Source organism: Cyprinus carpio, chromosome B9, assembly GCF_018340385.1.
Source record: "Cyprinus carpio isolate SPL01 chromosome B9, ASM1834038v1, whole genome shotgun sequence".
Taxonomy (NCBI): domain Eukaryota; kingdom Metazoa; phylum Chordata; class Actinopteri; order Cypriniformes; family Cyprinidae; genus Cyprinus; species Cyprinus carpio.
The window spans coordinates 4,962,236-4,975,106 of record NC_056605.1 but is presented as its reverse complement, the minus strand read 5'-3'; the positions used below and the strand labels follow the sequence as shown (position 1 = coordinate 4,975,106).

General features: G+C 38.1%; 1 protein-coding gene across 8 annotated transcripts in view; it reads right to left on the bottom strand.

Moving 5' to 3' along the window:
- The window catches only part of LOC109095670 (dedicator of cytokinesis protein 9-like), a 94,442-nt gene that overhangs the window by 51,761 nt on the left and 29,810 nt on the right, over positions 1-12,871 (bottom strand). For 5 of the 8 annotated variants that reach the window (XM_042730691.1, XM_042730695.1, XM_042730696.1 and 2 more), the window contains exons 2-4: positions 8,680-8,796; positions 2,143-2,232; positions 308-390 (exon numbers count right to left, since the gene is read on the bottom strand). In XM_042730691.1, the coding sequence (XP_042586625.1) occupies positions 308-390; positions 2,143-2,232; positions 8,680-8,796 (290 nt within the window). Of the gene's footprint in view, positions 1-307; positions 391-2,142; positions 2,233-8,679; positions 8,797-12,500; positions 12,740-12,871 lie in introns of those variants that run through there. The other 3 variants (XM_042730692.1, XM_042730694.1, XM_042730697.1) reach the window with 2 other exon arrangements.

Here is a 12,871-nt window from a genome sequence, read left to right as displayed (position 1 = left end):
CCCACCCCTTACAGAAAACCTGTTTGCATTCTTACACTTTCAGATAAACATCATTTACTATTTTTAATCATTTTTTTCCGACCATTTCAGGTTTTACTATCCTTGTGGGGACATTTGGTCCTCACAATGTAGCATAAGCACACACACACACACACACACACACACACACACACACACACACACACACACACACACACAGAGCAGCCTAGGAGGACACTGTAACAATGATACCTTGCAGTCCTCTGTCCCTGCAGCTATAATCAGTCACACAGGCTGTAACATGTCTCAGTCTAATTGAGGTTCTTACTTGGGAAGCTGACGGAAGTCACCGGAATAATCCTCATATTTGTAGTTGACCACATGCCAATCAGAGATGTAAGACTTGATGCACTGTAAGAACAAACACAATAGCATTAACATCATCAGCATTACCTTTGACATACACAACGCCAATTATTCACACAAACTCTCTTTATTAAAAGGATGAATTTGAAAGTGAAGTAGATTTGAGATCTAGCAGCTAGTACTCCTGGTGCTCAAGCGGCAGACATGGGTTCATTTCTGAATTGCAACATCTCATGATGCCCAGTCCCTTCTCTCTATTGTCCTTACATTAAAAAGTCAATACATGTCTAAACACTGACTCTCTCTCTCTCTCTCTCTCTCTCTCTCTCGATCCGTTGATTTATTCAAATAAATGTGATCTTACAGTACTATTTAATCTCTGTGTCTGATTTGAAGTGGGCAGAATGCTAGCACTAACGAGCCATAACTGATTAAATAACCATCATTTTTACTCTTCTGGTCATTGTGCTAGAAACATCATTAATCAAATGACCATGGTATAAGCGTGATAATGCATGGCTAGCTGTGCATTAAACAATTTTAATGCACGACGTGGAGGTCAAGAACCACCCGACTCATGCATTAACCCTTACTAATACAATATCAACGATAATGACTTTAATTTGTGCGCTTATAATGTATTATTAATATGTATTTTAGCAATGTACGTTTTGAATCTTAATTAAAATAATGAAGAGTGGAAACTATTTAAGGAGGGTGAAGTAGGATCAGAACGAATTGCAAACCGGATTCAAACCTGCATCATTTGCCTGAGCACCACAGCTTAAATGATCTGGAGAATGAGTGTTAACTGCAACCAGATCCTTGACTGCTTTTCTCCTTTCTGACAGGAAAGGAAATGCAAGGGCATTACTATGTTTGAGTCACTGTTTTATGCAAAGTCACCCTGTGCTCAAAAAGATCGCATTTATTCCCTCAATCCTTTGCTCTCTGTCCAATCTGATTTTTTTAGGAAGAGCAGAAAGGAGATGAAAGGCAGGGGCAGGAAAACCCATTCCTCAAAGGCAAAATTGTTTATAGATCAAAAAAAAAAAAAAAGTGAAACAGAAGGACCACTCAGTATTTAAATACACAACATCAGCTTAATATTTGCATAAAGCTGATGGTGAATGTTAAAAACACACTCACATATACTCCAACAACAATCCCTAGTAAGATGCAACATTTTAGGCGTCATAGTTACACTATAAAAGCTGTTACATTAAAATGATGCTGCTTTCTATCTACCTCAAAGGTATCAGGGGAAATTTGAAGTATATATTGTATGTACTTTATAAGGCATCCCTTTTGAAGGCAGCTTCTCATGTAGACAGAGATGAAGCTCACTAGGTTTTGAAAACTCACGTTAAACCATCTGTTCATATATTCAACTGGAGAGCAGTCGTGTGTCTGCCAGTAACATCAGTGTGTGTGTGTGTGTGTGTGTGTGTACTGAAATAGTTCGGGAGTATCCCATGAGTTTATACCTATCTGGCAGTGAGTCTTAAAAAGAATTGGGAATATCTGCAGAACAATGGAGCACTATTCTCCTCTCAGCTAGGAGTGAGTGTCTCGGACAAAGTCTTCTCTATAAACAACAGAGGAAATCCTCTGAGTGCAGAAAGTATGTGTGAGGATGTCAAATGCTCAAATACTGTTAAAGAACAATAGGTGCTGTGCTTTTCTGTCTTACACGCACACACTGTATGACTGTAAATGTGAGACAGTAAAGTTATGAATTCAAAGAAAGTGCTCTGTAAGTGTGTGTGTGTGTGTGTGTGTGTGTGTGTGTTTTACCTCTTGCACAAACAGACTCTGTGCCTCTCTCAGTGCGTGTGGAGGTATGGAGCGGTAGAACGTCCGGATCTGTCGTGGCAGTGTACACACCTGCAGAAGAAAAACACTGTTATAATCAAATCTATGCTATCTATAACCACATCTATACAAAACATGACATCTGATCCAACAAATTAGGGATGGCCACGAGTACTCGAGTACATGACTTTTAAAAACATGCATTTTCTCTTTTTTTTCTGATTGGTTATGGCAGCACCCTGGGTGATTCCTTGAGGTCTGATTGGTTAGTGTTGGGGCAGCATGTCGTCCAGACCAGCATGTTCTTATGTGAAAAGCACATCCACAAGAGTGTTACACATTTTGACCAGCACGGTCTAGATCACATGTGCATTTCCATCTGTTTTGTGTAGATGCAAGTTGTAAGATTACATTTATATTGCATATCTTCTATATAATGCATTTAGTTAATTAGCTTGCTAGCAAAGTGCTTCAATTTACCAGTGCTCATTCACTCTTAAGCTTGACATATGCCTGACATTACTGACTATGTCTGGATTATGTGAAGCAATCATATTCCTTATTTAAGATGTTTAGATGTAAACTATCACTTTAATTAACCCTCAAACACTTTTGGGTGAACCATCACTTTAATTAATCTTACTATATAATATTAATTAAAATGAAAAATTACATTCTCTTATGCAACCAGCACTTTTAAAGCATTTTATTTGATATGAATTAAAACATTCAATATGCACTGAAAAAAATAAACATGAAACATAACAGAAAATGTACTGGCAGCTTATTACACAAGACATTATACGTAAATTTTACAAAATTAGTGTCATACAGTCCCAATACTAATAATCAGAATTATTACCATTTAACTAAAACTAAAACCATAAAAAAGTAATTACTTTTTACTAACAAAATAAAAACCAAAAAAACACCTAAAAACTAAAATTTTAAAAACTAGGCTATATGGACATAAAAAAATGAACTAATAAAAATGTTAAAAACACCAAAATTACTAAAACTTTACTAAAATGAAAATAAAAAAATAAAAATAAAAAATAAATAAAATGTAAAATATCAAACTGTAATTCAATTATATAATATAACACAGCTAGTAATCAAATATTCATAATCCAATGAATTTTTGGTGGCTAAAGACAAATTCACAATCTTTTGTTTCCCTTTTTTTCCATTCATGCCGAATGAAATATGTCATGTGCCCTAAACAAAGTCCACTGAGATCTGAGACGGTCTGTTTACCACAAATGCTCTTGATGTTTTATATTTAGCAGGAAAGTGTCTCTATGTCACCAGGGTCAGTGGGTCTCAGAACCAGCGGAAAATAGCGTTAATAGCATTCCAAAGAAAAAAACAAACAATAGAGTCCTCCTGTTCCCAAACTTCCTTTCTGAAACCCTCACTTCCTCCTGGAGAGATGCAGATCGCAGGAGAGGAGGACAAGGAACAAATACCACGAGCACACCACTACAGGACAGAAGTGTGTGAGTGAATCTTCAAGAGCTAATGAAGATTCAGGCAGTGGCTGAAGACCTGGGTTGGTATCCTAAAAGGTCAGAGGTTCAAAGCAAGCTCTCTAGGGGACACGTGGGAAAAGGCACGTCTGATGGCATGAGATTAGCAGATTAGCAGCACGTCAGGAACTTCAAGATGGTAAACATGTTGGTATGTGGAGGAACAAGTAGGCCCCAGCAAAATACTCATCCACTAAAGACCTTAATCAATAATAAATCATAAATATGAACCTTTACAATCACAAACAACATAGTCCAGATTCATATTTGGATTTATTACCGTTCGCCACTTAGAACATTTACTTGCAGATTTTGCACAAGACCAGCTGTACATCACTTTCATTTGAGAATAATATATTATTTGGTTGCCAGATTGACGCTCTGAACCCTTTCGTTTGCCAACTTCCATGACTGAAATGAAATACGCTGTGTTTCCAGCCAACCGGCAACCCGGCCGGGGTGCCAAAATACAATTAGGTAAACTGGCAGTGGGCGGGTTTCACAAACCAAATCAGAGACCGGCATTCCGGCCCGGAGCACACATTTTCAAAGAAGAATAACGGACTGTAGCATTGTTTTTCAGATAAACAAGTATGTTAACTTAGCATGTTTCTTAAATATCTGCAAACATATTATGGTATTTTTATGCTTTAGTACAATCAAAAACTTACATACAGCACCTTTAAATAACCTGTTGGCCAATAGCACAGATGATCATTGTTAATTAATCGAGAGAAGCAGAAATTCAATTGTGATCACGATTTAAATACAGTTAATCGTGCAGTCCTAATTCTGTTTCTTTCCATTGTGCATTGTCTAGGTGTTCCTGAACACTGCACGGTTGTCTTATGTAAATGCCCCTTAAAAAACAAGTTTGAGCAGGGTCAGGTGAACCTGAAAACCTGATTATTATCTAGTCATTAAGGCAACCCACCAACTAGCTGGTTTTGTAAATGTATAGCATTGTACATTTTTAACAGTGGCACCAATGGGAATTGCAAAAATGACTGATACCCAGCAGGTTTCCCAAACATTGCTCTTATTTGTTCAAACTGGTAGTCCTCAAACTCACTGTTAAAAATCGACATGTCAGACAAATAAAGCAATATTTTTAAAGCACTATAGGGTAAAACTATAGGCTGGACCATAAATTCCACACTCATGGCTTAGGTAGTGCTGCAGATTTCAAGTTAGCATTTTTTAAATTCAGCTGAGGTCACAAAGATCTCCTATTTGTCACGTTTTCACAAGATTATGAATTTGCAGGTCAGAGTTTACCAAACTTAAGAAAGCAGTGAAATTTGCATGGTCGTTTGTTTCCTGTCCCCTGCATTTGCATGCATTTGAATAAAGGACAACGAAACTAAAAATCCAGTGTGACTGGAAAGCTGCAAATGGACCAGACTTTATACTGATGAAGGTCTGAATCTGTGAGACTAGTTTGGACTGGTTAGTGCTTGTCTACGCTTATCCAGTATTAGCATGGTGGCATGTATTAAAGGGTTAGTTCAACCAAAAATTAAAATTCTGTCATAAATTACGCACCCTCATGACGTTCCAAACCCGTAAAACCTTTGTTCATCTTCGAAACACAAATTAAGATATTTTGGATTAAATCTAAGAGCTTTCTGACTCTGCATAGACAGCAATGCAACTGACACGTTCAAGGCCAAGAAAGTTAGTAAGGACATAGTTAAAATAGTCCATGTGACATCAGCAGTTCAACCGTAATGTTACAAAGCAACGAGAATATTTTTTGTGTAAAAAAAAAAAAAAAAAAAACTTTTTCAACAATTTCTTCTTTCCCTTGCCAGAATTCAACATGCATTCATGACAGTACCGCACATGCATCGTGGTACTCTCGTGACCGTGCGTCAAAGGCTGACACGGAAGAGAAGAAAGTCATTATTTTTGTTTTTTCTTTCGTTTGAACCACTGATGTCACATGATGTCCTTACTACATTTCCGGGCCTTGAACATAGTTGCTGTCAGAAAGCTTTTGGATTTCTTCAAAATTATCTTAATTTGTGTTCTGAATGTTAAGGAACACAATCTTATGAGTTTGGAATGACATCAGGGTGATTTTTGGGTGAACTACCCATTTAACCTGTTAGTGACAGTAATATGTGTAATAAAATAATAAAATATGACATTATCTTACCTTTGATAAAAGCTTTCATCTAAAGGAGCTTTAGGCACTGCAAATGGATGTAAGGGCTGTCCCATTGGAGCAGTTTAGCAGCGCAAAAGGTTGTGGGTTTAATTCCCAGGGAACACACATACTGGTAAATAATTGTATAGCCTGAATGCACTGTAAGTCGCTTTGGATAAAAGCGTCTGCTAAATGCATAAATGTAAATGTACTGGGAAATGAGTCTGTGCACTTTCACAGCCCGGTTAATTAACCATCATGCTGTCAAAAGCCCACTTTTGCAGTCTCATCCTGAGGGTGATTACCAACTGCATTTCTGCATACTTTTGGTAGTTCACACAGAATGTGTATGTCTGTTGCGTTCACATCTTTTGCAGCGTCTCATACATGGGCGCCAAGCTTTTAAGATGCCGTGTCAAGTTAAACATTTTTTAACTTTTACACGCAGCACCATGCATCAACGTCAGTTCTAAACCAGTGGACCAATCAGAAGCATGTTCATAATAGTATGAACTACATCCGTCATGTTGTCATGTGACCTACAGCATCAGTTGCATCGTTTGACTGGCATTCATAAACCCTTTGTATGGCTTCATGGGATCGTACAGTGTCCATTAATTGCACAATCCTAAATCTTTCCATAAGTAGTAGATCATCCGGATACCTTTCACCTAGTTTTTTAAATATTATGAATGAATCCCAATTTAATATGTAGTATAAGTTGAGATGCAGCCTGGATCTCTGTGCTGTTGGGTAGGAGATGATGTTTTCATGCAGCACGTCTATGGACATCAGAAACCGTGCCCATTCAGTGGACAGCACCTCTGTTAAATGGACTCTGTGTGCAGCTGTGACAGTCAGACAGCTGTTTACTTTACTCGTTTATTGTATGACAGCCTTGAACCTTTTTTCTGAGAGCCAAGACTCCAGCTGTATGGTGTGATCAGAGCCGGTGACCCAGAGAAACAACACGAGACACTGAGAGAGAAGAGGAGGGGAACATCTGCTCTGCCGGTCAAGATCTCTGTGGAATGTGTCAGTGTGCCGGCCGATCATAGATCAGGATGGACAAAGCCTGGTGTCATGACATCTGTGGTTCTCACGGTTCATAGATTAAAGCTAAAATGTGTCATATTTCAATGTTACTTCCTGTCCCAGTTGAATGTAGAGAGACATTGACACACGGACCATTAGTAGGTGGACGTTCTGAAGAGTGTAAACACGGTGGATCTGGGACAGGTTCCCCCAGCTGTGAGTAAATTACAACTTAAGCTGTGTGTAACAACTTACACATTACAAAATATGTTTTGTGTTGCACCATTAAACTTGCTGAAACATAACGCCTCCATCCAGAGGTAACACATGGAATAAAATATCAGATTGACTGAACTTCATCAATAAGCTTATTTTTGACCTGACAGATGCCAATCCTTTACACATATATGAAAATGCTGACATTTACATTTTAAGAAAGAAAACATTATGTGAGTAAGTTACTTTGATAATGGTTCCTCAACACCTATTTGAATGGAAACATGTTTACCATTAGTTACGTAAGATAAAAGTTAGAATTAAAGATGATAATGAATAAAGATTCATAATATTCAAATATTGAAAGTGAAAGTGAAAGTCGTGACATTTGTCAAGTATGGTGACCCATACTCGAAATTGGTGCTCTGCATTTAACCCATCCAAGTGTACACACACAGCAGTGAGAAGTGAACACACCGTGAACACACACCCGGAGCAGTGGGCAGCTATAGATCCAGCGCCCGGGAGCAACTGGGGGTTCAGTGCCTTGCCCAAAGTCACTACAACCAAGAGTAATTAAGGTGGAAGAGAGCGCTGTTCATTCACTCCCTCCCACCTACAACTCCTGCCAGCACCGAGACTCGAACCTGCGACCTTCTGGTTACAAGTCCAAATCTCTCACCGTTAGGCCACAGCTGCCACAGCTGCCACAGCTGGATCACTGAGAGTAAACGTCATATGCAACTATTTATTATATTAAAGAGAGCATACAATGTTCTGCCTTACAGGGGTCATCGGATGCAAAATTCACTTTTACATGTTGTTTGAACTGAAATGTGTGTTGGCAGTGTGTGTACACAATCACACCATAATGATACAAATCCACCCAGTGTTTTTTTTTTTAATCCAGTCCTCCGTTCTGCCTAAATGTGTCTATGTCCACGCAAATCATTTGTGATTCAGTTTCACCTACAGAAGAAGTGAGTATACGTTTTTTAATGAATTTTGCAAATCGCCTTTCCTAATAATGTGCTAGTTAGCAAGTTTCAAGATAAATGCGACTAAAGTTTACAGTCTCTCAGAGAACGGTTCGTCACCCCACGTACGGAGAGGGGCTGGGTCAGCAGAGCTCATTAGCATTTAAAGGGACATGCACCGAAATGGCTTTCTGTGAACAGAGCTGTTTTTGACAAGGTAAAAAGGGTGTTGTTTTATACTACCATTGAAAAATTTTAACCAAAGTATGTTATAGACTTTTCATTAAGACCCTAAAGAATCATATCAACTTGTGGAAAATGGGCATCCGATGACCCCTTTAAAAATAAATGGTGCAACCAAACAAAGTACAGACTTTTAAAACCTAGCTAGTAGTGAAGTGAAGTAGATAACATCTCTATATGTTACATGTTGAATTATGCTTTTTAAAAAAGACACAGAGTTTGATGTTGTATTCCAGCCGTTGCAGTGTTTAAAGTCTAGTGTGACCACATTTTAAGGCAGGATAGCACATTAGAGTGACGTATAAATAGGATTTATAGGATACCATAATAATAAAAAAATTCACTGGAAAGTCATAGATAATCTGACCTGAAAATCCTCCAGAGGAAACTGCAGCATGTCCCTGAGTCCATCGCTGAGGATCTGAGTTTTCCTCTGCACCAGCACACTCTCATAATCCAGAGGCTCCACCACACGCGGCTTCACCTGAAAACATTCAGCACATCTTACAGATATCTGAATTCTGCAATATGTTTTAAGACGGTGATCACATTTACTAATTAGAGGAGAAAAACTAAATTAGCACAATCAAATGAGACAAGGGTTGATCTGTAAAGTCCAATTAAATATTATTTAAAAAAAACCTAAAAGCAAAGCACCTTAAGATACTCCATTGTGATTGTACCTGTTTCTAAACAGACTCAATGGTGTTCAATGTTCAAACCAAAGTTGAAATGTTGTGCAGCGATAATAACTTTCACTCTGCTAATACTCTTTCTGTAATAAAATAAATCAGTGATCTCTAAAGAATATGAGTGCTGTATGAGGATTTTAGTAATATGTTTCCACTAATATAGGAGGAATCTTGGAGTGTGTGTAAGACTAAGTGAGATAACACAGTCCACTCACACATCTGGGAGTGATATTGGCAAAATGACCTCAGATGCAGATCTCCAAGGAGACGGCGTTGTTTTGATGATGATATCATAACTGGATAGACCAATCAAAGACCAGATTCCCAACCAAACACCATGAACACCAGCTCCACTGACTGTACAACAGATTAAAGCCTTCAGGCACCACATAAAACTATCATCAACCATTTCGATCCCAGCAGTGTGTGTGTCATGAGCATACAAACCCAGACTCTCAAAGTCAGGCTGAGCCAGGCTCACTGGAAATATTTGCATGTGGTGACATTTCTTCAAAACGTGTCAAGTGAGTGATGCTAAAAGCATGTTCAGTTTTATCTGAAACAGCTGAATGTGAATATATACATATGCAGTTGTAAAAATTAAACATCCAATGAGTGACACGGTTAACACTATTGCATTTGAAAATAATGTACCACCTGAAACAAAAATGTATTTGCTGAAGCAACCATTTTATCGTGACTTGTGTTTCATGGGGCTTGTATCCGACTGTTTGATCACAAGTTCAGTGCTGTACCAGGTGAGCTACCATGCAAGTTTACTATGGCAGAAACGCCATAGGCCTACATATGGAGCTGTTTATGCGATGCAAACAATGAAATGTATTAGTTTACACATCATGCACTATGGTAAAAGTGTTTTGAGGTCATTATATGGTATTGTGCAAGATACCAAACAAAAATAGGTCTTTATTAATTGGCAATCTGGCCCCATAATCATTATTTGCGTGAAAAGTAATAAAAATGGTTGGTGTTTTACTGTTACTAGTGCTTATTTCAGCTGGAAATGGCAGTGAATTATATGCACAATTACTGTAATTTTTTTGTTTTGCAAAACTGTAGGTAGACCCCTTGTTTTTCCAATGACTGCTAAGAAAACATCAGAAGAAATGCTGTCCAATCAAATGAAATGAATTGAGGCATTTGTATGTGTGTGAGAGTGAATATTCACATTTCAAACATTCAGCAGTTTAATCTTTAACACATATATGAGAGACCTGAGTTACAGTCATATGACTGACAGGTGATTTTATTATCGCTGATGAAACTAACTGCACAAAAACTAACTAATTCTAGAGCAATTCCAGAGAGTACTGACCTACACAGAGATGCTACTAACTTTGTTTCACTTTTCAGTAGTGTCAATGACAGTGACTGTCTTCACAATAGTGTAGCTTTTACACTGAGCTGCCTAAAACGGGTCGCTGTACATGACAACCACTAATTTATTTTAAATGGTCCTGTGATGCAAGTGCAATTGTAGAGACACAATTATTTCATGTAATTTTAATGTACAGTAAAAATGTGCATTCATGTTTTTTTTTTTACACATATCATTTAGATGGAGTTGTCACAGCATGTGTAGAAACACAAATGGCAAACACACACACACACACACACACACACACACACACACACACACACACACACACACACACACACACACGCACACACACCTATATTTATTCCTGGAACATGAATGGGACAGTGTTTGCACAGTTGGGTTGTTTTAAAAATGTAATGCGCCAGTTACTGTGGCTATGTACACTTTTTTGTACACAAATTTGTACCATATTGTAGCTAAGTAAACTTTCAATATTTTGTGATAGAAATTTCTAACTGCTAACCGATTGGAAATCAAACACACACACACACACGCACACACACGGCTCAAATGTGACAGTGCAGTCTGACAGAACAGCTGTGTGAATGTGTGTTTATTTCTTTACACTGCTGTACTCTGAAACATCCAGTCACACTCCAGCTGCACACAACAGGCCCACAAATCACAGCACACTCTGCATCCAAAATATGGTTCATAAGTCAGTAGAACAGCAGAATATATTGGACTAAATTGACGGCAGGAAAAGACATACACGTGTGAGATGATGGAAGCTTGTGTGATCTCCACATGAATCATCTCAGCACATTAATCTCTCTCTCCTGAGGAGCAGTGCACTCTCCATTTAAAGCAAACAGCCTGAAAGCTAAGCTCAGCTCTATTGTGTGTGTAGCAACAGAAACACAGGAGAAAGATACAGTATGTGGGGAGTGACAGTCGGGTGTGTGTGTGTGTGTGTGTGTGTGTGTGTGTGTGTGTGTGTGTGTGTGTGTGTGTGTGCGCATGAAAGACAAAGTGAACCTTCAGGTGATCATGCTGGAAGAGACATTTGAGACATTTTTTAACCCTTATGAACCATCATGATTCTTTCACTGGACACCATTGTTTAAAAGTTTGGGGTCAGTATAAATTATTTAAATGGTTTTAAAATGTCTCTTATGTTCCCCCAGACTTTAATTTATTTGGTCAACATTTATATATCTTAAAATGTAACTTATTCCAGTGATGATTTTTCAGCATCATTACACCAGTCTTCAGTGTAATATGATCCTTCAGAAGTCATTCTAATATGCTGATTTGCTGCTCGAGAAACATTTCTGATTATTATCAATTTTGAGAACAATTGCTTAATATAAAGTGGGTCTGGCTTATATTCAGCAAGAATTCATTATGACAGTAAAGACATTTATAATGTTACAAAAGACTTCTATTTCAAATAAATGCTGTTCCCTTGAACTTTATTTTCTTCAAAAATAGTATTAATTAATAAAAGGTGTTCAAAAAGTCTTTAATTACTGGGTTCTTAAATTTAAATGAATCATTTGATATAATGCACTAATTAAACTTTACCATGTAAATACCAAGGTATATTAATACAGTATCATATAAATTTTATATATCATGGTATGATCCTCTGATGTCATTGTACCATACCTCTACACGTTTCAACCCCAAAAACAACTAAACCGATCCAGTTTACAGGCACTAAAGGCTTAATCAATAACTGTAAACACTCCTTGTCACAACCACACCTCAATTTTCATGACGTTTTTATGCTTTAATTTAACTTTCACAACAACTGTCATGAAATCAATTGAAAAAAAAAAAAAAAAAAAAAAAAAACTTAAATCAGTCACATTAACAGTCCACCATCAAAAAACTTGAATGAAAAATATTGCATGGCTATTAAACTACACGACTATGAATTTGCCATAGAGTTGATTTAACAGTTTCACAGCTGATTAACTATAAAAATCAACCTGACTGACTGCAGAACTATCATAAAGTTGTTTAAGCTTTTTACTATAAAACAAACAGTTCAATTGATCAAACTATTCCACTCAGATTTCTCTCACTTAAAAGGTGATGAAAAGCATCTGTGATCAGACTGACAGGAGCTTACATGAGCGCACTAACCTTCCCCCTCGGACCCGCACCGTCCTGCTCTTCCTCCACCACAGGGACATATTTAAACTGCTGGGGAGACTCGATCACCAGCTCTTTCTTGGGCGCTTTCCCCGTCTTGCCCTGCATGACTACAAACTCTTTCTGTCAGATAAACTCTCCACATCCGAAACGGTCCTGTAGAACGACAGGAATCCAGCAGCCTGCTGCTCTCTCCAAAACACACACTCACACACTGGACACGAGCCTCACCTCACGCTCTGACTGGAGACAGACGCCCCTCCTACACTCCAGTGCTGACGGGAGTCACCATACAGTCGCACATTCCTCCTCACGGGATCCACCTGCACGCTAACCACAGTGTCCCAACACACACACACACA